This window comes from Aquarana catesbeiana, linkage group LG08 (assembly GCF_042186555.1).
Source record: "Aquarana catesbeiana isolate 2022-GZ linkage group LG08, ASM4218655v1, whole genome shotgun sequence".
NCBI lineage: Eukaryota > Metazoa > Chordata > Amphibia > Anura > Ranidae > Aquarana > Aquarana catesbeiana.
The window spans coordinates 142,269,596-142,296,791 of NC_133331.1; the positions used below are offsets into that span (position 1 = coordinate 142,269,596).

Consider the following 27,196-nt stretch of genomic DNA (forward strand, 5'->3'; position numbering starts at 1 on the left):
ATAGGGATGACAAGGGACTAGTTCACTGCAAATATAGAGGTACATATATGTGCGATGCCTGTGGTTACTGTAGGTACATGGACACCAGTAAAAACCCAGTCCTACCAAATGGCCAGACTTTCAAATCCCGCCCCTTCGCTAACTGTCAAACCTTCGGGGTTATCCATCTCCTTAAATGTGACTGCGGATGCTTTTACATAGGGAAGATTAAACTCCTTTTGGAAGAGAGCTTACCGCCATATCCTTAGTATGCAGGTCTGCGACCCGGATCTGCCTCTTGGCAGACACACTAGTCTGGTCCATTTGTGGGTCTTCCCCCAAAATCAAGTTCTTGATTCTTGATCGCATCCACCCCAGCTCGAGGGGGGGAGACAGGAACAAAAGTCTCCTCCAGCTCAAGCTGCGGTGGATATACACCTTGAAAGCTACCTGTCCCCCTGGACTAAATGATGCAGTATGCTTCAAGCCATTTTTGGATGGCTTTAGTTCAGGGGGTATGGAAAAATAATACCATATTAACCCTTTGTTCGCCTCCCCAATCCTTTACAGTCTGGCCTTATTCCCTCTCTCCTTCCATATAATTATTTATTTTTATGCCTTATTTACTTCTCATTTTTAATTTTCCAATTTTTATTTATTTTTTCTTTAATGTCAGTTCCATTTTTCTCTTTTGATATACATGTACATTTTGATAATTGCCCATGTACTCTGTATTTGGTTGATTTTTTTGTTTCCCCCATTGCCCCCTCTGTGCCATATCATATTCGCTCCCAAGAAGTGGGGACGCTCCCTGGGGCAGGCCCCCCCCAACGGCTCTTTTTTCCACTCAAGATGTTCTATTTGTCGTCTGTCAAGTATTTGATCATTACATATACAAGTTATTTTTACCATCATATTTATTGCCAGTAAATTTATACATTTAATTTTTCATTTTTCATCTTATTTTTCACATATTTTTTTCCCTTTACACATGAACCCGGCGCGACCGGATAGCCTCTCCTTTGAGGCTTCTGGGGACGGCGAACTCTGCTATTTCATTGCGGACACTCGCCGCCATTGATGATCTCTGATGAGGTTACCTTTCCGCGCAGGTGAGACGCCGCTGCGTCGTGCCCCTCCGCGGCGCCTGCGCTGTGGGGCTGTGCTTGTGCACCACCTGGCCTGCTCCCATTTGTTTGCGGCCTGTGCGGAGCTTGCGCCTGGTGTTCTCGGCGCCTGCGCCATGTGGGGACGCGGCGCAGCGACGTCCCAGGGGGTACACCTTTGGAGGCTGGGCTGAGGCAACTCTCACCCAGCTGATCGACATGTTAATCAGCTGGGTGGGGGAATATCTGTTGGGGCCACAGTATTTATACCCCTCTAAAACACAGACGAGTTAGGACCAGAGACTTGCCGATCTCTGGAGACCCCTTGCACACTTTACTGAGATCTGTTGCACTGGTAAGACGCTGCCTTTATCTATATATTTTTTTTCTCATAAGGTTATACCTATTTCTATAGGTACCCTTATCCACCAATGTCAATATTGTTTTTGGGCTCTATAAGTTACTAATACCAGTCCCACTTCACAGTGACCACTTGCAATTGGCTCTCCAGACTGCGAAGAAGCACTGTTCCCCTGTCTCCACCAACTGTCTGATTGTTTCAGTCAACCTAGGTAGGTTTTTTCAACTTTCAATACTATTTAAGTGGGGTTCCCTCCCCCTTCTTTTTGACATCCATATTTTTTACTTATGGGTGTACTTTTATACTTATGGTGTCATTGCCCCCCCCCCCCCCTTGCCTCCCCTCCAGATCCTCCAATCCATTTTTGGGCCTCAGTACATGTGTCAGCCTGTCGCTGTTCTGGTTCTACAAATCCGGCGGGGCTGTTGGGTGTTTGGAGGGGGAGGGTTCTCTCTCCCCCTCCTTTTCCTTTTTTACATTATTTCTTTAATTACAACAATTGTCTCTCGACGGATTGAGCTTGCTGGGGACCCCCTGCTCCGGTTCTTCCTCACATTCTTTTAAAATTGTGGATGCATTTTTGTACCTGTCCATTCACTGTGATGCAAGTATCTATAGATGAACTTGTTGATTATTATGTAATTGTATGCTTTTGGACAATTTTATTGATTTTTGTACATTTAACATCTTATAGACACTGTGTCTTCTAGGGAAAAAAAACCCTGATGAAGGACACTACAGTCCATCTCCGAAACGTAGGCTTTCTGGATTGTGTATCCCATGTCGCGTGTCTGTACAATTTATATGCATCCTTTGTTTCATATAATTCTCTTTTTTTGTACTATATTATTTTTTTCTTGATCAATAAACTTTATATACTTTTTATATTGTTGTTTTGGTAGTGCCTTCAAAATCCCACCCCTAGGTGGTTTCTCTAGTTCTATAAAAAAAAAAAAACACTGAACTAAAGGCTGTAATGTAACAAAATAGGTAAAAAGCCAAGGGGGTGAATACTTTTGCAAGGCACTGTAAGTTTTACATGTATATCTTCTGTCTTCAGCTTCATATACTGTTCAGAAAGTGCACGTCCTGTTAGAATTTTCTCTTCCTGGTTCCCCTGTAGGTGTGGATACTTGCTATACAGGCATACCCCACTTTTAAGTACACAATGGGACCAGAGCATGTATGTAAAACGAAAATGTACTTAAAGTGAAGCAATAACTTTTTTTTCACTTCTGGGGGTCAGGGACTGCAGAGGGGGCTCAGGGCCTATAGTGGAGAGCCATGGGCTGTAGTGGGGGGAGGTCAGGGGGTGAAGTTTATAGTACTGTACAGTAATCCACTTCTGTTTAGACAGCAACTCTGGGCTGGCGGGCATGGCTGGCAACTCTGGGCCTGGTGACAACTCCGCCTCTTCCAGGCCATGCTGCAGCTGCGCGGGATATCTGTACTTGCGAGGTACTTTACATACTCGCTTGCAGGTATGCCTGTATTCGCGAGTATACGTAAAGTGAGTGCCTAAAGTGGGGTATGCCTGTACACTGTGAGAGACAGCTGAGTGGAGGAAAGGCACACACCCCCCTCCCCACACATGCAGAGAGTGCCCGATTAGCTTTGTGCTAATCTATTCATAGCAACAACACACTTCAGGCTCCTGTCTCGGACAGCTTGTCAAAAGTTATCAGACCAAGGGAGCAGGACAAAGTTACAGGGCATAGGGCTTTGAAGAGAGATAACAAAACACTGCAGATAGATGTGCCCAGCTCAAATTTCATGAATCGGGTATACACCGACTTTAACCACTTGCTGACCAGCTCACGCACATTTACGTTGGCAAGTTGGCTCCTAAGAGCATGCGCACCTGCTGTACGGCGCATGGCCAGCGGCCGCGATGTCCGCACGCCACCCGCGAGCCAGAACGGGGATCTATGTATGTAAAACACACAAATCCCTGTTCTGACAGGGGAGGAGAGACAGATCTGCTGTTCCTAGTAATTAGGAATAGTGATATGTCTCCTCCTCCAGTCAGTCCCATTCCTACACAGTTAGAAACAATCATGAGCGAACACATTTAACCCCTTGATCGTCCCCTAGTGTCAACTGTATAAAATGTCACTGGCAGGGAAGGGGTTATCAGTGGCTATTTTTAGCTTTGATCGCTGTATAAATGTCAATGGCCTTCCAAAGTGTCCGATCTGTCCACCACAATGTCATAGTACCACTAAAAATCGCTGATCGCCGCCATTACTAGTAAAAAAATAAATAAAAATGGCATAAATCTATCCCCTATTTTGTAAACACTATAATTTCTGCGCAAACCAATCAATATACGCATAGTGCTTTTTTTTTTTTTACCAAGAATACGTAGAAGTATATTTATGGGCCTAAACCGATGAAGAAATTTGTTTTTAAAATATTTTTTTTTTTTTAATATTTCTTATAGCAAAAAGTAAAAAATGTATTTCTGTTTTTCAAAATTGTCGCTCTTTTTTTGTTTATAGAGCAAAAAATAAAAGCCGCAGAGGTGATCAAATACCACCAAAAGAAAGCTCTATTTGTGGGGGAAAAAAGGACATCAATTTTATTTGGGTACAGCGTCACACGACCGTGCAATTTACAGTTAAAACTACGCAGTGCCGTATCGCAAAAAATGGCCTGGTCATTAAGGGGGAAAATCTTCCGGGGCTTAAGTGGTTAAAGTGGAAATAAACTCTCCTTATCCTTACAGCCAGGGAAGCTGCTTCTGTTTGATCTACGACAGCCATGGTGCTGCACATGTGATCAGTTATGACACCAGCCATATGATGATTTGACAGTTTGGTTGAGGAAATAAACAAATGTGACATTTAGCAATCCCAGCATTCCAGGAATGTAACTTTTTTGAAACGGTTAAATCGATGGGTTTAGTTCTGCTTTATAATTTCCTGCTGCTCAGGGGCTCTAGGCTTCAGCAAAATGGCAGCCTCCAGCAATTTACAGTAAACACTAATTTTGGTGGGGGTGTGTCCAAGATGGATTGGTTCACTGCTCCTTCTGGGCTGTTTTGGTTACGTTTTGTTTTTTTTCTTTCATTTAAAGTTCAGATGTTTTATTGATTATGCACTGTATAGATCACTGTGTAAGTCTACTCTACTTAAAGTACAAGGGTCCACAGATTGCCCGCCCTGGGTACGAGCGCCAGATCCAATAAGTTTCTACCTATCTCACCCTAATTTCGCCATGCAATTCAGCCAACATGTCGGCCCTTAAAATTATGTCCTGGAACACCAGGGGCCTCAACCCCCCAGTTAAGAAGTCACTGGTCTTCCAATTTATCAAAACACACAATCCCCACATCTGCATGCTCCAAGAGACCTACTTAGTGGGAAGCAGAACCCTGGCTTTCAAATAGCCTTGGGTGGGCAGCCACTACCACTCCACTTATTCCACTTTTGCCAGAGGCGTGAGTATACCGGTAAATAAATAGTTACCCTTCAAAGTTCTGGACATGGCGCTGGACCCGGATGGTAGATATATCATTCTTAATGCCAGAACCCTCTCCAAAACCTGGTCTATAGTGGTCTTATACTTGCCTCCACCGGCATCACTGAAACTACTAAATAGGAGGATGGCTAAACTAGAAGACTTTGCTTCAAACCACGATACTTTTGGGTGATTTTAACATGGCCCCTGAATCGGGTGTTGATAGACTGGCAGGTGCGGGTCCTACCTGCCCTGTGTTGATAACCTGGGCTGAAACCTATGGCCTGACTGATGTCTGAAGGTGGAGACACCCTCAGACACGGGCCTACACTTGCCACTCCGCATCACATGGTTCCTTTTCTGTATCACCTTAATTTTTGCTGGAAAATCAGTCTTGTCCAAAGTCAAAGATGTCAGGATATTGCCCAGGGGAATATCAGATCATGCTCCCCTGATAGTGAGCATGGGTGGGCCAGGCTTTGGAGACTCTCAAGGTTTTGGATTTTGGACCAGGATGTAGACTCCCAGTTTAGAAAGGTAATGGAGGGTAACTGGGCAGACAACTCGGGCACTGCAGCACCCATGGAAGTATGGGACGCATTTAATCGGTCCATCGGGGACAATATCGGTCCATTATAGCTAAAATTAGGAGGGATAGGCAGTCCGCCTTGGTAAAAGCGGAAACTGCAGCTACCACTCAGGAGGAACTCTATATTAGAACACGTGACCCCCAGCAAAACATTAGGATGCAAACCCTGACTAGAGAGATTCTCTCCCTAAGTATATCCCTGACTCAGAAAAAGCTACTTGCACAATCCCAATGTATATTCGAGCAAGTGGAGAGGTCAGGTAAACTTCTCGCTTGGCTCTCTAGAGAGCAATTGGGAGGGATTAGTGTCCCTCATATCCTTGGCCCCAACAGTGATCTCCTCTATACGTCAGAAGAAATCAATCATTGTTTTGTCACATACTACCACTCTATACATCACAGGTGACATTCAGTGATGACAAATTACCTGGATGAGGTTGACGTTTCTGTCCTGACTGACACGTATAGGAAGGGATTGGACAAGCCTATCACCCTGGACGAGACACTTAAAGCATTTAAATCTATGCAACCGGGCAAAACCCCTGGACCTGATGGGATACCTGCAGAGCTATACAAACAATACCCTGACGTCTTGGCCAATAGACTCCACAACATGCTGACTGTAGCTGAAGACTTACAGTCACTCCCGCACTCCATGGGGGAAGCAGTTATAATTGTAATTCCGAAGCCGGGAAAAGACTCTTCTCTCTGCCCCTCCTATAGGCCAATCTCGCTGCTAAACGTTGACGCTAAAATATTGGCTAAGATATTGGCAAACAGATTAAATATGGTTATCACGGCGTTAGTGCACCCCGACCAAACGGGATTTATGCCAGGCAGAGGCACTGATATAAGTCTCAGGAGACTATTTACCAACAAGGCCAGAGCGGACGCGGAGGGGGAGGAACTGGTGGCCTCCCTGGACGCCGAAAAGGCCTTCAACTCCATTGAGTGGAGATACCTGTGGGTGGTCCTTACTAAATTTGGTTATGGTTGGAAATACATCTCATGGGTTAAAATGCTGTACGCTGCTCTTCAGGCTACAGTGTATACTAATGCTTGTCTCTTGGAGCCATTCCCGCTGAGTCGGGGTACGAGACAGTCCCCTGTCTCCAGGCCTGTTTGCCCTGGCCATAGAGCCTCTGGCCGCCCTCATTAGAAAGGATGCTGAGGTACAGGGTATTCAAGTTGGGACTATCCATGAAAAAATTTCTCTATATGCAGACGATGCCCTACTGTATTTTGCTGACTCATCCACCTCCCTTCGCAAAGTACTGGTCCTATTTAACCGTTTTAGTGAATTCTCGGGTATATGTATCAACTGGGACAAATCTGAACTGTTCTCACTCCATCCCTCCACAACCAAACCTAACTCCCAGACGCAGCTTAAGTGGGTGGAGGAAATTAAATACTTGGGGATAAAGATCACAGCAGACCTAGGGGAATACATGGCCTGGAAACTCCAGCCCCTTGTGCAGCAGGTCACTACCAAATGTACAGCTAGGCGCTCGCCCCCCCCGACACCTGTAGGTAGGGTAAACCTGCTGAAAATGGTGCTCCTACCCAAGTTTCTATATTTTGTCATAAACATCCCTACCCATATTCCCAGGGCTTTCTTCAGGAGACTGGAGGGGCAACTGGGGACCTTTGTCTGGGCAGGGAGACCTCCCAGAGTGGCGAAGCAGATACTACACCTACCCCTTTCCAGCAGTGGATTGGCGCTTCACAATTTTCAAATTTATTATTGGGCAGCCGTCTTGGTCACAGTTCGGTGGTGATTATCCTAGCCTAGACAGAACCCCGTGGTTACATTGGAGACAGCCATAATGGGGTCATATGCCGCTCTTAGTAACCTCTCATTCAGGGGAAGACTGACCCCTCAGTTACGAATCCCATGAAAACCACAATAAGGGCCTGGCAGGAAGCTAGGGAGATATATGAAAAACCCTTTCACATATCCCCTCACACGCCCCTATGGGGTAATCCTCTCCTGACTTTCCAGATCCTGCACAGTGGGCAAAGAAAGGGATAACGACTCTAAAACATATAAAGACTGTAAACGTATTTCTTTCCAGGACATGGAATTCCTGTACTCGCTACCAGCAAAGTGGACATTCCGATACTGGTAACTGAACCATTCAGGGCCCAAATTCCAGAGAAAAGAACACTGGAGTCAGACTCAGTGAAGCGACCCTTGACCTCCAGCACAATGGGACAACCGCTCTCTTCCCTATCTGATGGTAGCTTACGACACCAAGCTGACCCGATCCTTTGAAAAGTGGAAGGCTGACATACACACACCCTAGATGACGAGAAATGGGAGGAGTGTGTCTCCACATACATCCCGTCATTAATAGCAGCAAGAAACAGATTCATACAGCTCAAATTTCTACACAGGGCCTACTTCACCCCACAAAGATTAGCCCAGATATTTCCCCAAAGGAATCCACTCTGCCCCAGGTGGTCGGGAAATAGGCAAATTTTGGCACATGGTCTGGACATGCCCCAAGAGCCAGCCCTACTGGAAGCAAATAGCTGACACCTTGAGCGATGTGTCCGGAACTCGGGTCCCACCAGACCCCCTAACCCTTCCTGACATTCTCCCTGTTTTATGCCATTAGAGAAATCCTCCTCAAATGGAAGTCAGTGGAGCCACCCAGGTGGGAGTCCTGGAGCCTTTCTATAAACACCGTACTACCCCTTTACAGGCTTACATATGAGAGTAGACAATGCCCTGCAAAATTTGACAAAATATGGTCGGCGTGGATTGATGCCAATGGCTGAGTATGTCTAGAGCTGAACCAAGGAAGTACTCCTGAATATGTACTTAATAGCGTTGACTTTACCCCCCCAAATTGGTTCACCCTTCAGATATCCAGATCAGGAACTTAGACAGTGAACATGTAAATAGCATGCTGGCTGAAAACCCTGGCTGAAGATAGAGACTTGCTGACTCTGATACCGTAAGAAACTGAAGTCCGAAATTAGGGACATAGAATTGTGTTGAACAGTAAGATGAATACTGTACATGCCTGAATGCGATTTCTTATGCAAGTGATTTTGTAATGCTGTTTTGTCTTTTAATAAAACATCTCTGTTAAAAAAAAAAAAAACACTAATTTTGGGAGCATAATTATATATTTTTTTTTATCAAGTTCTTATGGATAAAGTTTAATGCCGAGTGGCAAAGTGTGAAGAGTGAGAATGCACACGACACTCCAACCAGCATATGACAACAGTGCTCAGTCCCCTCAACATTAACTTTCACCACTGAGGAAACCAACGATAAAGGGGAAATTTGAAAGGCACCCAGCGGCATTATATTAAGTTTGCTCCCAGGGCTTTAGCCCAACCAAGTCTTTACAGACTGGCTCACATCTGAAGCTGTATCACGCCCCTAGTCCAGATAACTTTTACCAGCAGTATCCAAAGCTGATACAACACCAACCTGGATAGCTGTTACACAGACCAGCTCAAGCAGCAAGAGGAATGAAGACTGAAGTAGAATCCAGTAAAAACAACAATAAGGAGAAATAAAAAGGGCCAGTAAAAGCAGATAGACTTTATCAGCAGAGATGAAGAAAAGACAGCCATCCTGTAGGTCACTGGTAATGCACAGTGGAATATTGGGAGTAGGAGGGGTTATCCTGGGCTTGTCACAACTATTTTTTGCATGCAAATGTACAATCCTCCCGTAGGCGGAAGTATTGGCCAACAGTATTTGAATTCCTGTGCCCCTTAATGGACAAGAAAGAAAATGGGTTAGCTGGTAATACAGCAAACCTGAAGAAAAGACACCAATTCTCTTTGGACACTAAATCTGAGGCATGCAGGGAGTAGGAGGGGTTATCCTGGGCTGGTCTACAATCCTTTTTTTTTGCCAGTTTCCAAATCTCCTGTAAACAGTAGTATAACCCCAAAGGTTAATTCTTCATAGTCTGCTGAAGAAGTAGAAATTCACTATAGTAGCTTGTTCTACATACAGTCAATGCTAGTTTCTTACCAAACGACTTGCTATCTGTATACTGAACACACAGGGCTGTTGGAGCTTTTACATTTCAGAGAACGTCTGGTATTTTCTTTATGGTATACAAAATTTTCTCAGATTTGGCGAGGTAAAATCGTCATGTCATTTGCCCATCCTGTCTGCCACATTCAAAAAGAGACTACCTTGTATTCATGGAAAAAATATCATACATTCTCTGAATGGGCGGTGATGCCAAGCAAATGACCCCCTGTGTACATACTGATGGCAAGTAACCAGAGCAGCACCCAAAAAGTTTGGCACTGACTGTATGCAGCACAGGCTACTACAGTGAATTTCTGAATAAAAAAAAACAAAAAACTTTTTAAGTCATGTAAATATGGAATGCTGCATTTGAATATTATGTACTTTCAGGTGATAATCTTATTTCTCTTCCTTTTGCTTTCCGGGCTGTCCTTATAAGATTTTATGACAAAGCCAGTTTATAGAGCTCAATAGGTCAAATTATATTTAATGCCCATAACTGAATGAGTCAATGTAGGGACCCATCAACCTCCCTACTGCTGTTTTCAGTACCTGTTCAAAGTTTCAATCGGATAGAAGGATCCTAAAATTAACCATTGGCTGCGCGCTCTTTAAAAAACCCATATAGAAATAAAAATTTTATACAAATAAAAAAGTATAAAACCTTGGGTTAACAAAATTTTAAACCTTATGAATATAAAAACATAACTTCTCTTTAAAATAGTTTACAACCTACAAAATCGTTAAGAAATGAACCAAAACACACCTTTATTATTGTAGACATCTAAGTAATTGGGTGCTGAAAATATTGTTATTAAAGATGGAAACCCCGTTGTTTGACTTTTTCTGTACATTCGGTAGCTGCAGGTAAAGAAAAAAAATAGATGATAATGAAATACTGAAACAAAGACTGTAATTGTAGCCACTGTCAAAGTCATATTTAATTTTCTCATGCCAAATATATTTCTTAAATTGCCTTACCCTCTAAATTCAAGCCACTATCAGTCCACTGCTAGTACCCCTATTAGCAGCCCTTGCAGGGAAGCAAAGAATATGTTTATGGCTGCTTTGTGTAGAAGCTCATGCAATCGCAATCTGATCAACACCCCAGCTCTTTTTATTACCACAAAGGAATGTCATGATATCTATGGAGCATGGAAAGGGAGTTACTGAGTAAGGCCTCCTGCACACTTGAGCTCAAAAAAGCTGGTTTGATGGGCGTTTGAGCTTTCTTTCCCTCTGCCTCTCAACGTCCCCACATATTGGCATATTTGTTTATGCACACTATAGGCATTTACAGGAGTTTGGAGGCAGGAAAGAAAAAAAACCACCAAAGCTGCTTTCAGGAGAGGTGTTTTTGAGCATTAAAAAAAATGCTCAAAAGCACCTAAACCACAAAAACGAATATTAACGCTAGGAATGTTTATGAGCATTTTTACACTCCAATAGCCAGAATAAGTCAACATTCTATCCAATAGAATGCATTAATTCCAAACATGCAAACGTGCATGCAAAACCGTGTTTTTTTTTTTATCGAGCCTTTCTGCTGCTAAACTCTAGTGGGAAAAAAAGTACCAAGGAGATTACACTGCGCATGTGGGCTAAGAAGGAAAGCAAGGTTGTACTGTAAGCCCTGGTTCACACTGGAGCATTTTGACGTGCAATTTGACATGTCAAATTGGCGGCAATTGCCGTCAATGGCATCATCCTAATCAGTGCAACGCCGCATCTGTGGTGCTGCACCGATTTTAAAAAGTAGTTTCTGTACTACTTTTTGCGATTTCGAGCTGCGATTTACTGCACAGATGTCTCTGAAATTGCAGCTGAAATTGCGATTGACCTGCAGAAGTGAAACAGTGCGAGTTCTGAACTCGCACATCCTCATTCCCACAGCTCAGTGTGAACCTGGGCTAAACCTGTCTTGTCTGACATAATTGTAGGCCAATATTGTATGGTAGAAAGCAGGGTGCTCCAGGAGCATCAGACACACATTACTGTATTTAAACACTTCTATGCTGACAAGATCCAAGAAGTGTGAGATGGGCGGTCAAAGGAGGCGTTTGTTTTTTTTCCTTTTGACCATTTGTACTTCCTTCTGAGTGCACTAGGTCAGATGGGAGATATTAATTTCTCCAGAATTTCTCCTGTTAGTAAAGTTATGTCATTTTTTTTTTAAACAAATACAGTTCAGCTAACAGGACATCCTGCAAACTGACTTACCCTGCATCTTGTGCTTCATGTGCTCTGATGATTGACAGCAGATTGTTAGTCAGCAAAAACTCACAAACAGCTGGGTAACTGCAAAGAAAACACAAACATGTCAGCACAAAACATTAATAGCAATATATAGCTATTACAGAATAAGAAATTTCACATACCTGTAGAAGTAAGAGCATCCTCTAACTGTATTGTGACTGAAATGTTCTTGTGATTTCTCATTACCAAAGTCTTCAGAGGGATCAGACCATAACAAATCGCACATAGGACCAAATGCTGGAGGTTCTTTAAACCTGTCTAACTGCAATCAAGACATATATCAAGTTTGTTATCACTCACTGAGACTAAAATAAAACTAGCCTTACAAAAGCTTATCTAATCACTGGCATACCAAGATAAAGAAAATCTACTTGTATTTTTGAAAATAAGAATGTTACAAGCTTGAAAAAAAAAGTTTAAATTGGTGCACATAACATCTCCATAAACAGCTATATGCTGGATAAAAATGGTGTTTATACAGGTTAATGCCTAATACAAGCAACACAATTTGCATTGGCAGTGGAGTTCACACATAATTCTCAATCTTGGACATATGTTAATAGAACTGAAATGTGGAACTGATAACAGTAACATTTTACTAACATTCTACTAACCTACCCATCAAACTAACAACAAAAACTTACATTTTCTTCTAATTTTTTAAATGCCAATGGACAATTAGAGGATAAGTACCTGGCATGTAAAGAGATTTTTTTTTCCCAAAGAAAATTGTATAACTTCTGCCATCTGCCACTGATGCAGGTGTTTTTTAAAGGATTGAATTGGCAGCCAGTGGATAGAGTGATAAGTAACACTATCTACAAAACCACACTCCCCATTTCAGATATACAATTACTCTGGAGAACACCTTAAACAATTTTTTAAAAATAAATTCTTTATTTTTTTCAGTCTTTTTTTCAAATTCAAACAATATCAAAGACAAAAATACAATGTAACATAAATGCAGTGACAACTGACAGCTAATTTTTGGTAACTTTGAAACAAATTCATTATCATTAACAGCTTGTGAATATTGTTCACCTGAATGTAAAACCTGGTACACACAGAGATTTTCGGACGCATAATCGTCCGTTTTTGGTTGCATGCTAGTCTCATATCGAAAGTGAAGAGGTTATTCAACTTACGAAAATTCTCATACGACAGAATACAATTTTGGAAGTGATGTAATGTGTTGAATTATTTTAGAATGTATTCTTTCATTTTCGAGCATGCGTAGTCTTGCTTTTACGATTTTTTTCGGAAGAAAACTGAACTAATCAAACAAAAACCAGACGTTGCGTTTACATATGATAAAAATGTTATAGCTTGCACCTTCAGATTTTATCCCCCAAAAAGTCGGAATAGGCTGTCGAAAGCACTATACTAAGGATCAGAGAGTCGGCTGTTTGTCCGTCGTCTGAAATTTTACTTACAATTTTCTTATCGCGTGTACGGGCCTTAAAGGCGGACACATGGAGGGTTGAGTTACTAACAATAGTCTGTTCACTTTGCAAGGGAACCTGCACTTTCCAAGGGAATTTGCCCCAGAACTTAGTCAATGTGGTGAAATATCACTTTGCAAAAAAAATACCTAATTACGTGCAAGTAAAATAAAAAAAAAAATTTTGACTTTCCTGTAATTCCATATCATGGAGTGCAGTACAGGACACAGGCAACTTATTGATACACCATGGGTTATAGGCTAGCACCTTCCAGTGATTGGACAATGGCAAGCTCTTGAGGATATGATCCCAGAGCGCATGCCCAATTCAGCTTTGTAGCAAGCAATGCAGAGTAACAAGGCGTTCAGGAAGGGTGGTGGTATGTCCTGTACTGTACTCCAAGATATAGAATGGTAAGTGTCAAAATTCCTTTAATCCTGATTGAACAGCACAGGACTCAGAAAATTACAAAACTATTTTTACAAATACTAAAAATACAAAGAGTGGGCAACAACTAAGTAAATAGAATTGTGTCAACAGGCCCAAAATACAATGTGGATCAAAGACCCAAGTTCAGAGTGCTGCTGCAGCCAAAAGCAGCACCTGCAAAAGAATAGACATCCAGCTGCTAACATTTTGAGAATATATAAACAGAAAACTGAGTGCTTGTTTTATACAGTTGGGAAACAGAAGTTTGGTGCCTAAAGGTACAGGATACTCCTACAGATCTGGTGAAGTGGAAAGCTTTTGAAATCAAGTTCCTGATGAACCAAGCAATGGTGAATTTTGAAGCAGATGCCCCCTTGCTAGGTCCCGAGGAAAGAACAAAAAGGGATCTGGTAGGTTTTAGGTATACTCTAATCTAATGACTCTGAATACATCCAGGCAACGCAGAGATACTTCCTTTGAATGCTTACAAGCAGTGCACAAGGATGGCAGAACAATGTTTTCATTGCAATGGAGCACTGAAACCACCTTTGGAAGAAAGGATGTTCTTGGGTGTAATACAAAAAAAAAAAAAAAGAAAGAAAACATTAAAAACCTAATGACGCTGACTTCACCGTGAAGGGGAAGAAGTCCATCACACTCGAGGACTAAAAAAAAAACAAAAAAAAACCAAGTACCCACGCAGTAGGGCAGGGTTTTAGGGGAGGCACACCAGGGGGTGTGCCCTCAAAAGCCTGCCAGTGTCCATCACCTGAAGGTATAAACCTATAGCCCATGGTGTAGTAATAAGTTGTGTGTGTCCTGTACTGTACAAGATAACACAATTTTGGCTTGCACATAACAGAATGATGGAAGTCATTCACTAACCTCTGAGGCACATCTCGCAAAGTGCAACTTCAAATGAAAAGTGAACAGACTAATTGTCTTTAGTAAATCAACCCCATAACCACTATAACCAGAGACCAAAAGGTTTAAAACCCTCATATTACAAACAATATATAAATGTATATATGCTGTATGAAAGTGTTTTGTTCTCATGAGAACAGCATGATCTCTGGGTCTTGTTTTATCTTATAATCTTAGAATTTTGATGCCTCTTGAGAGATTTAGCCCTATGAATAAATGTTTTAATGACAGGATATTTACTTCCTACAAAGTGTGGGAAAATTAAAAACAAAAGCTAACAACTAGACTCTACATCATACAGTTAAAGAAACCAGATCCTTCCAAATGGCTTTAAAAACTTAGCTTTAAAACTTAAAGTTGCGCGCCCCCCCCCCCCCCCAGCAAAAAATGTAAAGTCAGCAGCTACGCATACTGTAGCTGACACCTGTCCTGGAATCCAGCGATGTTGGAACCCCAGCCGATGTGTCCATCGGCTCTCGGGTGCTGCCGCCGCCATTCCTACTAAGGGAACTTGGCAGAGAAGCCTTGCAGCTTCACAGCCGGTTTCCCTACCGAGCATGTGCACTGTGCTTTCTGAATGGCCCGATGGCAGGGAATGGAGGAGGGGGGGTTGAACATCCGAGTGATCGCACCTCGATCTCCAGGAAGTGGGGACAGGTACCTGTCAAAAACAGGTACCCGCTTCCCCCCCCCCCCGAAAGGTGCCAAATGTGGCACCGGGGGGGGGGGGGGGGAATAAGCGGAGCTTCCCCTTTTGGGTGGAACTCCGCTTTAAGTGGGTCTTTACTTTAAGCAGGCCTATCATTAAAAATCACCCATTAGGTGCATCAAAACCATACATCTTAGCATTACCCAAGAGGTTTAATAGTTTTGTAAAAAAAAAAGCAAAAAAAAAAAAAAAACACATTTATCCTGTTTATAAATTGCTGAAGCTCTCTCATGCAGCTTCAACAATTTTACTGGCACCACTAACTATTCTAGTAGAGCAGTAAACAATAAGAAAAGAAAAGGCTAGAGACACCAACTTATAAGCTACCAGATCATACAGAAATGCAAAAAAAGTCAGTGTTTTAGAACAACGCATGCATTCATTAATATACTCACTCTTTTGATGTCATCTAACGTGTGTATTTCTGGGGACAGTCCTCCATGGACACAAAGAAACTGTTGATTTAAAAGTGCAGCTAAAGGAAGACAATCAAATGCTTCCATACAGGCTTCATACACCCTCTCTGAATATTTTATTTTACCTATAGAGAAAAGCACTCGTCAATATGGAAATCTTTAATCGATTTTTTTTCATTTATAAGAAAAAGTGATGTATTTTTCACTGAGAATATATTTTAACCACTTCAGTCCCGGAAGGATTTACCCCCTTAAAGACCAGGCCATTTTTTGCGATACAGCACTGCATTATTTTAACTGACAATTGTGCGGCCGTGCGATGTTGTACCCAAACAAAATTGAACTCCATTTTTTCCCCACAAATAGAGCTTTTTTGGAGGTATTTGATCACCTCTGCGGTTTGTATTCTTTTACATATTTTTGGTAAAAAAAAATCCCAATAAGCGTACATTGATTGGTTTGCGTAAAAGTTATAGCGTCTACAAATAGGGGATAGATTTATGACATTTTTATTTATTTTCACTAGTAATGGCGCAGAGCAGTGATTTTTAACGGGACTGCGACTTTGCAGTGGACTGATCTGACACCTGACATTTTTGACACTTTTTTGGGAACCAGTGACATTATTACATCAGTGCTAAAAATTTGCACTGGCATTGTACTAATGACACTGGCAGGGAAGAGGTTAACATCAGGGGTGATCAAGGGGTTAAATGTGTTCCCTGTTTGTTTTCTCTAACTGTATGGGGGACTGTGTGACTGGGAAACCACACAGATCCGTCTTCCTGCTTAGAGCAGGCCCGCGAAGGCTAGTGCACGAATCGTCATGGCGATTGGCGCAGCCGAGCCACCTTGCCGCAGTGTATCTGCTGCAGGTGGTCGGCAAGTGGTTAAAGCTGATCTCCAGGTTGCCTGTCACTTCGCTTGAACCAAGTGGGTGCAAACAAACTATTTCCTTCACTAATTGCTGCACTGGCTCTATGCACTGTGTGAACTGTATGTAGCTTCAGCTATACACAGTACAGTGCTGGGTTCCGGCTTTGACAGAGACTTCCTGTCTCGCACCTGGAATAAAACAAGACACTTCCAAATCTTTTGGCAGGTAAAATAGTAAATGGCCGTGTATTTTCTATTTTGCATTTTGTCATTTGTCCAGAGTTACATTTTGTCTTCATTGGGCCCGAGTCATAGACTTGCACTGAATGGTAAAGTCACATTAGTGTACCATTACAAAGTCACAAACAGTTGCCAAGCACATAATAAGCAGATGGTTTCCTCCCTGTACATGCAGCACTCCTGCACTGCAACCAAAACATTTTCATTGTGTGTCAGCCTCCTGCAGTCTACTGTGCAGCAGAGCTCTGACTTGAGGAGCAAAAAGCAGCACAAAAACAAGAAGCCAATCAGTTGGCTGTGGTGAAAAAAGAATTCTGACATGAAGACAGATCAAAGTGACAGGGAAATGAGTGCATCATTCTTCTTCTTTTCATTCAGCAATAGTCAAAATCAATAGTCAAAAAATGGGAAGGTAACATAAATCTCAGGACTAGATAGACAATAATGCAAATCCTATGGCAGGCAAAAAAATACATAATATATATTTTATTTAGGTTTTTGAGTTCAGTTCATCTTTAATTTGTAAATCGCTTAAGTCTACAAGATTAGTGCACAATCAGTTTATATTTGAAAAAGTGTTACTTACATTCTTGCTTAAATGTGAAATATTCTGTAAGGTGCCTGCATTCATGGTTTCCTCTCAAAAGAAATAGTGTATTAGGGTAGAGGATCTTCAGAACCCATAAATATAACACACACTGTTAGATAGAAAAAGCAGATAAAAATAATTACTGCAAAATACAATTAATTTTATTAAGGGCAAAGTGTGACGAGTGCAACCATGAGTAAGGACATATTCATACCAGGTGTGCTGATTGGCATTGATCTATATTTAACCTTAAACTACGCAGAGGGTTCTTTACTGTAAGGCCTCATGTACACTGCTGCTGCTGCTGTTGAACGGACGTTTAGGAGCAGTTGGGCATTTTTTAACTGCTTCTCTATGTTATCTTATCAGTACATGGTGTAATTTATAGTCTAGGCAGTTGAGTTTAGAGGTCTTTTTTGGAAAGCAAAAAAATTAGTTCAGACGCTGAATTTAGAGTCATTTCAAGCGTCAAATGTTTCTAAATGCGGCTAAACACTGCAAACCAGATGTTTTAAACGTGGGTGACTATCTGTCAAGTTAAATCGTTCAGGAGAGGTTGTAAAAACGTCCCGTGTACATTAAGCCTAAGAGGGGCAAGGATGTAGAATTCCCTTCCAGAGGTGGTGGTCTCAGCGGGAGCGTCGATAGTTTCAAAAAAACTATTAGATAAGCACCTGAATGACCACAACATTCAGGGATATATAATGTAATACTGAAGTAAAATCACACACATATCTGGTGAGAAGCTCCGGTCCTAACGGCCACAATAGGAGAGAACTGATGATTATGGGAGCACCCCATGGGACAGTGACGGAAGTACTCGAGGCGAACTCCTTTTTGTATAAACCCCCAACGATAAAGTTGATGAAAAAAGTATGGAACACTATCAAGGCCATGAAGGGAATGGGAGGTCTGATGAAATGTACCCCACTGTGGAATAACAAGAACTTAGAGGAATTAAAAGAAATTGGGAAAATAAAATCATGGGAAATGAGAGGGATAAATAAATTATCCCAGTTATACAATCAAAATACTCTAAAAACATTTGAATCACTCAAGGAGGAATTTGGTATTCCAAACCACTCATATTTTAGTTACCAACAAATCAAACATGCCTTGAGCAGTCAGTTCGGAGAACAAGGGCCAGTTTGGAACAGGTCTATTATATTTCAAAAATTAGATACGCAGGGTGGACATGGGGGGTCTATAGCCGAAATATACCCAGATATATGTAAAAGTATTATAGAAACTCCGGGAAAATTGAAATGTAGAACTAAATGGGAAGAAGATCTGGGACTAATATCAGATGAACAATGGAAAGAGATATTGGTGGGAGGTCACCAGGTTTCAGTCTCACCAGCTCAGAAAGTTTCACAATTAATGCTACTACATAGGACATACTATACCCCTAAAAGGTTATTCAGGTTTGGAGGGAGGAAAGATGACAAATGCCCTAGATGTCAGGAATCGGGGGATCTAATTCACATGTTATGGAAATGCCCAAAGCTATTCCGCTATTGGAATGAAGTGGTGGAAATGTTAAATAAGATCCTCGTTTTAGAACTTAAAATAGAGCCAAAACTTTGCATCTTGGGGGTAGAGGGAAATATAAGTAGAGGAAATTTTAAAATTAAAATAGTAAGAAGATGCCTATACCAAGCAAGGAAGTTGATAGCTTTAAGATGGCAGGCAAGATCCCCCCCCACGAAGGAAGATTGGGTTAAAACGGTAGTAGAAACAATGTGGAAGGAAAAAGTAGTGTACACGAAGAGAAAGAACCTGAAAGAATTTAAAAGATTATGGAATCCTTGGCTAGAAGAACTAGGATACCCAATGTGAGGGAAACATAAGAGAAGTAGCCTTGTGGTAGCTAAATTAAGTAAGAAATAGTGAGATATGCTTAGGGGGGGGGAGGGAAGGGGGGATAGGGCGGGAGGAGGGCGGGGAAAGTACAAAAGGAGAAAATAAGTAGAGTATACCTTTTCTGCGATAGTAATATGTGTTTATTAATGAATGTATAGTAGATATAAGCAAAACTGGTATGCTTGTTTTTTAAAATTTTTGTATAATGTGGAAAAAGAAAACAATAAAGATTATGGAAATAAAAAAAAAAAAAATCACACACATACGTTGGACTTGATGGACGTGTCTCTTTTTTCAACCTCACCTACCAAGATTGACTATGGGATTCATAGTGTGCATATAGAGCAGTGAAATCTCAATGTCTGCTATAAGGCTTCAAAACTTGTTCCAAACAGAGGGAAGTGAGGTAGAAAATGAGAAGTTTGAGAACTCACAGGGGATGTTGCAAGGAGACAGGAAAACACAGTAAGGAAAAATGTTATGAAATATAAATTACAGGGCCAATAAGTAGTTGATGTGTATACATTATTTTTGGAGAACAAGGATACTGTTTAAGGTCACTTTAATGAGCCAGTAGCACACAAAAGGTAAAAAATAGCAATAAATTCATTTTCTTCACATACAACGGCAATTTACCTCTATGCTAAAATAACCTCTGTCTACATAGTCCCCCAAAAAGAGGTATCTTGTGTTAGCTGGCGATCCCCCCACTTCAAATAACTTCATCAGGTCAAAGAACTGGCCATGAATATCGCCGCAAACTGGAGGGGAAAAGAATAAAAATAAAGTGAGTTTAATTATTAGGATACAACCTAGGCAGAGAACTAATAAGCAAAAGAAAAAAAAATATTTTTCCTGATTCCTAAAAGCAGACGAAAATGCAGCTTCATATTTCCAAAAGCTAAAATATTCAGACATGTGACATCTGCTGAAGGGATCAGCTGATCTCAACTCCGATTATCCCCTTTAACAGAGACCAGTTGACTAAATATGCTTAAATTCTTGGTCACATACAGTGCCTTGAAAAAATATTCATTCATACCCCTTGAAATTTTCCACATTTTGTCATGTTACAACCAAAAACGTAAATGTATTTTATTGGGATTTTATGTGATAGACCAACACAAAGTGGCACACACTGTAGTTGTGTTCTGTAAAAGTGGAAGGAAAATAAGTGGTTTTCAACACTTTTTACAAATATGTGAAAAGTGTGGCATCTATTTGTATTCAACCCACCCGAGCCAATACTTTGTAGAACCACCTTTCGCTGCAATTACAGCTGCAAGTCTTTTTGGGGATGTCTCTACCAGCTTTGCACATCTCAAGTGATTTTTTTGCCTATTCTTCTATGCAAAATAGCTCAAGCTCTGTCAGATTGGATTGAGAGTGTCTGTGAACATTAATTTTCAAGTCTTGCCACAGATTCTCAATTGGATTTAGGTCTGGACTTTGACTGGGCCATTCTAACACATGGATATGCTTTTATCTAAACCATTCCATTGTAGCTCTGGCTGTATGTTTAGAGTCATTGTCTTGCTGAAAGATGAACCTCCGCCCCAATCTCAAGTCTTTTGCAGACTTTAACAGGTTTTCTTCTAAGCTTGCCCTGTATTTGGCTTCATCCATCTTCCCATAAACTCTGACCAGCTTCCCTGTCAATGCTGAAAAAAAGCATCCCCACAACATGATACTGCATTCAGGGCGTTAGTTTTCCGACACACATAGCGTTTTGCTTTTAGGCCAAAAAGTAAAATTTTGGTCTCATCTGACCAGAGCATCTTCTTCCACATGATTGCTGTGTCCCCCATGTGGCTTCTTGCAAACTGGACTTCTTAAGGCTTTCTTTCAACAATTTCTTCTTGCCACTCTTCCATAAAGGCAAGATTTGTGGGTTGCAAAATTGGATTCCATGCTGTACCCCAAACATCTAATTGCAGCAGAATAGAATAGGATAAATTACATCAACATACTTTCGCTTGGACAGTGATTTAACATTTCCTAGAGTTTTGAAAAACACTCACCATAAAACACTTACCATACTATGATCATGGTGGGTATGGTGAGGGATTCTTCACCCCTATTCCCAACCTTTTTCACCCTCTTTCTGCTTTTCCCCTCTTTTTTTTTTCCCGTTTTCTAATTTCTATTATTTATGTTATGTTGACAATACTTCAATGACCCAAAATAACACGGGTATAAAACTTGGTCTAGGTGACGTTATCAATGATGTCAAGTGATACCCCCACCCCAATTTTTATTTTCTATAAAACCCATGTGTTTCAATAGCACACCAATATATTTGTATTCTGAAGTGGCTGGTTATATTCAACAGTAAAGTAATGGCCTTATTGAAGAATACTGTATAGGAACGATAGGTTCTTGATCTTTCCGTGTATAACCTATGCAACTGTTGTGTTACCCATTTGTTCCTTTACTTGGTAAAACTAAATTAAAGGCTGAACTAAGATGTTAAGTATACAATGCTCTCTTGTGGGAGCTCTTAGCATTGGCAAATATGCTTTTTTTACTTTTACTGTGCATTTCCCCATATCAATGCTGAGACATTTAGCTGTAGTTCACGGATTAGATGAAATTAGCTAACAGTACAGTATATTTAAATCTGCTAGTGCATCTAACACTACCCTCCCCCCAGACTTAAATCGCTGCTGTCCTGTCTGTTGCTCCTCCATCCAGAGTGGGGGCACTAATACAGGTGGTGTGTTACTGGCCAGATCACCAGGTGAAAACAGAGGGGACACAAAAAGCCTAAAAAGAAAAAACGAATGCAGCCACTATATCTGGTGATTGATAAGCTGCAATATATAAAATTTTTGGCTTTGGGTTTGATACCACTTTAAAAGCAAACTAAATTTTGAAGTACTTTCATATAACAATTGTCAGGTCATCAAATGTTCTGAGATTTTTCATATGAATATTTGTACAAATGTTTATTCTAAAATCTTCTGGTGTATGGCCAGGTTTAGTCTCCAACTAGAAGAGGGAAAGACATCTCTATATTGGGCTAGAAAACACAGTAATGAATACTAGCAACCCCCCTAACAAAAGAGGACAGGGCATTCACAATGAATGAAACCAGTAGGGTCCAGCCAGATAAACAGATGGCCCAAACTTCCAAATGTGGACAAGGAGGTACTGTATATGCAGTGGACATCATCAGAAGCTACACCAAGTAAACATACTACTGCTGCACGCATACCGGCCAGCAAATACAAAAACTGTACTTTTGTTCAAATGAGCTATACAAGGTTAGCATTTAACCTGTAATGCAGACCAAGAACCAATATTGACTGTTTTACCAATTAGGCACACATTAAAGTATTCCAACCCCTCCAGTTGTATCCCTATAACATAAGATAAAAAACTAAAATAGAGGCAAGCAAGATCCATCCTAATGGCTATTGCAGGTCACGAATCCCCCAACAGGATGCTAAGAGACTTAAAGTGGTTGTAACCCTAAAAAAATAATTTAAAGCATTAATAACAGCACATCAATTTATCCCTTTCTATCATCTAAAATACCTGGTTGATCCGGCCTGGTGCTGCCCTACCCTTCTGTAAACTGACCATGTTTATCATGGCTGCCAATCCATGATACTGTGGTCAGTTTACATACCTCCGTCAGCCCGCTGTCCCTCCTCTCTCCCCCTCCCTGCCTGTCAGCTAGTCCCAGTGCCAATCTGCTCCCCGCCCCTGCCCTCCTACTGCTAATATAACTTTGCCTTATTCCTAGAATCCCCAGTGTTAGATTAAGTAATGCGTCCCAGTGTATGTGCTTTACAAAAAATATGTAGCTTCATAACTTATTTCAGATTTCAGTGTGCCACTCGACGCTCACCCTCCTCTCCTTCCAGCTGACGTCAGCGGGGGGATTCTCACACCCTCCTGCTGTAGTTCTCAGATCAGGGGAGGAGAGCGGCGGGCAGTCACATACGCGCCGAGAGGCGCTCTGAAATAAGGTATAAAGTATAATATTTTTTTATAAAGCACACACACTGGGGCACATGACTTAATCCAGTTGTTCTCAACTCCTGGCCACTAACAGGCCAGATTTTAAGTATTACCTTGGGGAGATGCAGACAAGAATACTGCAATCACCGAGCAGCAAATTAGATCACCTGTGATGTTTTCAGTTATCAGTTATGATTTCAGTTATCTTGCAAACCTGGACTGTTAATGGGTCCTGAGGACAGGAGTTGAGAACCACTAACTTAATCTAACACAGGGGATTCTAGGATTAAGACAAAGTAGCTTTACAACCACTTTAAGAAATCCTTAGATGATTTAACTTTGCAGCATTTCCAAAAAGCAGTAATAAGATTTGGTGGCTATAAAAAAAAAAAAAAAAAAAAAAAAACACATTTTTAGTGATGTTAACAAAACTTACTGGGAAGGGAAAAAAATAGATCGTGCCAAAATGCCTAAGGTTTTGGTTAGGTGAACAGTAGAGCTGCATGATTAATCTTTAAAAAAATCGTGGTCTCGCGATCTTTCCCCGATTCATGTAACAAGTGCCTTTAAAAACCAGGTAACCCCCCCCGTCAGTGCAGCCTCATCAGCGCACATCAACGAAGGAGAAAAATTACCCATTTGCAAAATTTTATAACAAACTATAAAACTTTGGGGTTTTTTTTCAAAGGTTTCGGTCTTTTGTTCTTTTTTGTTTTTTTTAGCAAAAAAAAAAAAAAACAGCAGTGATTAAACACCACCAAAAGAAAGCTATTTGGGGAACAAAATGCAAAATGATAAAGATTTAAATTTGGGTACACTGTAGTATGATCGTGCAATTGTCATTCCAAGAATGACAGCACTAAAAAGCTGAAAATTGCCCTGGGTGCCAAGTAAGCAAGTGGTTAAAATCAGTATTTTTTTGCTAGAAAATTACTTAGAACCCCCAAACATTATATATTTTTTTTAGACCCTAGAGATAAAATGGCAGTCATTCCAATATTTTATGTCAAACTGTATTTGCATGGCGGTCTTTCAAATACAATTTTTTGGGAAAAAATACACTCCAATGAACAAAAAAATAAAAACAAAACAGTAAAGTTAACCCAATTTTTTGGTATAATGTCAAAGTTGATGTTATGCAAAGAATTTTGATCTTTATTCCAAGCAAAAAAAAAATCTTGATTCTCATTGTATCCAGAATCGTGCAGCTCTAGTGATCAGTACTGAACAGAACTCAGAGCAGTATTTTCTCCAGTAGAGGAAAATATTCCACACATTTTTATTACTGTGTATTAACATTGCTGTATGTTAAACCTGAGTACAAGTCAGTTTCAAATATATGCGCTTAGATGGAATCCTGAGGTTGAGGTAAGAAAAAATTGAATTTTTATAACAGCTTACCTGTACATCACGGGGCACATCACAGGACACAGAGCCATAGTAATAACTATATGGGTTATATAGGCCACCTTTAGGTGATGGACACTGGCACACCCTAGACAGGAAGTTTACTCCCTATATAACCCCTCCCATTACAGGGAGTACCTCATTTTTTGTAGCAAAGCAATATACGCGTATCCAAAGAGGGGAGGGACCTCTGTGTCCTGTGATGTACTCCAAGAAAAGGATTTTACAGGTAAGCCGTTATAAAAATCCTATTTTCTTTATCGTACATCATGGGACACAGAGCCATAGTAATCACTATGTGGGATGTCCCATAGCAATGCCAACTAAGGGGAGGGAGACACAACAGAATTAGGGCAACATGAGACTAGAGGAGTTATACTGCTGCCTGCAGCACACTACACCCAAAGGCGATATCCTCATGCCTTTTTACATCCACCTGGTAGAATATGGTGAATGTATGGATTGAAGACCAAGTTGCGGCCTTGCAGATTTGAGCCATGGAGGCTTGGCGATGCACTGCCCACGAAGCACTAACAACCCTGGTGGAGTGTGCTTTGATTTGAAAAGGTGGAACCTTCCTCTTCAAATCATAAGCTTGAACAATTACTTGCTGAATCCACTTAGAAATAGTAGATTTCAACGCTGCCTGCCCTTTTCTAGGACCTTCAGGCAGCACAAAAAAAACATCCGTTTTTCGAATCTGAGCAGCCGCCTTCAAATAGACTTTGACTGCTCTCACTACATCAAGAGAATGTATCAACTTTTCTTCCACAGAACAGGGTTCCGGAAAAAAAATGAAGGTAGAACAATATTCTGGTTTAGATGAAAACTTGACACCACCTTCGGCAGAAAGCTAGGATGAGGACGCAATACCACCTTATCCTTAATGAATAATTAAATAATAATAATTAATAATTAAAAAACAAACTTCCTTGTCAAAAGGAACAAGGGAGTATGCCATATCGGCTGAAAAGGCTGTTTTTTGTAATGCCAACAAAACTAAATTCAGGTCCCAAGGGAGACCTAACCGGCAGATTAAGCCGTGTTACCCCCTGTATAAAACTCCGGACCAGGGAATGCGAAGCAAGTGGTCACTGGAACAATACCGATAAGGCCGAGACCTGGCCTTTGATGGTACTCAAGGCCAGCTTCATGTCTAATCCTATTTGCAGAAAGGCAAGGATTCTACCTATAACATACTTTCTAGGATGCCAACCCCTGGATTCACACCAGGAAATATATGCCCTCTACACTCCATAATAAATGACTCTGGAAGCTGGCTTCCTCGCATTAATCAAGGTAGATATCACTGACCCTGAAAGCCCACGATTCTTTATAATGTGGGTCTCAATAGCCAAACCATTAAATTTACTGTTTGTAAGGTAGGACGCAATACTGGTCCCTGCGAGAGCAGGTCTGAACGTGGTGGTAGGGTCCATGGGTCCCCTACTGGCCATCCTTACGATCTCTGCATACCAAGATCTTCTGGGCCACAAGAACCACCGACTTTCTTTCCTGCTTGATCCTGCGAAGAAGACGAGGTAGCATCAGAATAGGAGGGAATGCATAAAATCAGTGAAAACCGATCTCACAGGGTCACTAAGGCATCCGTTCCGCATGCGAGCGGATCCCTTGTTCTTGAGACAAAGTTGTCGACTTTCTGGTAGAAACTGGATGCAAATAGATCTACATTCAGGACCCCCCCATCTTTGGCATATAACCAGGAAGATGTCGGGGTGAAGGGACCATTCCCCTCGGAACAACTGCTGGCGACTCAAGTAGTCCGCCTGCCAATTCTCTATCCCTTGAATGAAGATTGCCGAAATGCACGGCACATGCTTTTCTGCTCAGGCTAGGATATGGTTTACCTACCCCTGGGCTGCATGACTTCTGGTGCCCCCTTGGTGATTAATATAAGCCACTGCTGTGGCATTGTTGGATTGGATTCTGACAATTCCGCAACCTGAATGTTCAGGCACTTAGGGCTAAGCGCGCTACCCGAATTTCTAGAATGTTGATGGGCAAGGTCCTTTCGGTCCTGGAACATTTCCCTTGGACAGTCGCTTCTTCCAGGGCTGCTCCCCAGCCTGAAAGACTGGCATCTGTTCTTACCACCTTCCAGGTAACTGGTATGAGGGATTTCCCTTTCTGCAGATTTTTGGATATCCTCCACCAACTGAGGCTTGGCACACCTTTGCCGACAAACGCATTGGAAAATCTAGAGCTTGGACTTTTTTGTTCCAAGGAGACAGGATACTGTTTTGCAGCAGTCTCGAATGAAACTGAGCATAGGAAACAGCTTAGAACGAAGCCACCATCTTTCCCAACAACCTCATACAAAGGCGAATAGAAGGATCCTTCTTCACCCTGACCACCTCAACCAGCTCCCTTATGGTGCTGATCTTTGCCTGGAGTAAAAACACCATTTTCTGGGTTGTATCTATGACCAGACCCAAGTACTCTAGTCTTCTTACTGGTTTTAAAGAAGATTTCTCTAGGTTGAGGACCCTAGGTATTCCAGGTAGTTGACTGTGGTGGCCATGCTTTGGTCTAAGCAGGCTACCGACTGG

General features: G+C 41.4%; 1 protein-coding gene across 7 annotated transcripts in view; it reads right to left on the minus strand.

The window, feature by feature from the left end:
* The window catches only part of PPP3CB (protein phosphatase 3 catalytic subunit beta), a 136,315-nt gene that overhangs the window by 61,242 nt on the left and 47,877 nt on the right, over positions 1-27,196 (minus strand). For all 7 annotated transcript variants that reach the window (XM_073596505.1, XM_073596501.1, XM_073596502.1 and 4 more), the window contains exons 3-8: positions 19,887-20,011; positions 17,385-17,496; positions 15,662-15,807; positions 11,885-12,024; positions 11,727-11,804; positions 10,273-10,367 (exon numbers count right to left, since the gene is read on the minus strand). In XM_073596505.1, coding sequence (XP_073452606.1) covers positions 10,273-10,367; positions 11,727-11,804; positions 11,885-12,024; positions 15,662-15,807; positions 17,385-17,496; positions 19,887-20,011 — 696 coding nt within the window. The remainder of the gene's footprint in view (positions 1-10,272; positions 10,368-11,726; positions 11,805-11,884; positions 12,025-15,661; positions 15,808-17,384; positions 17,497-19,886; positions 20,012-27,196) is intronic.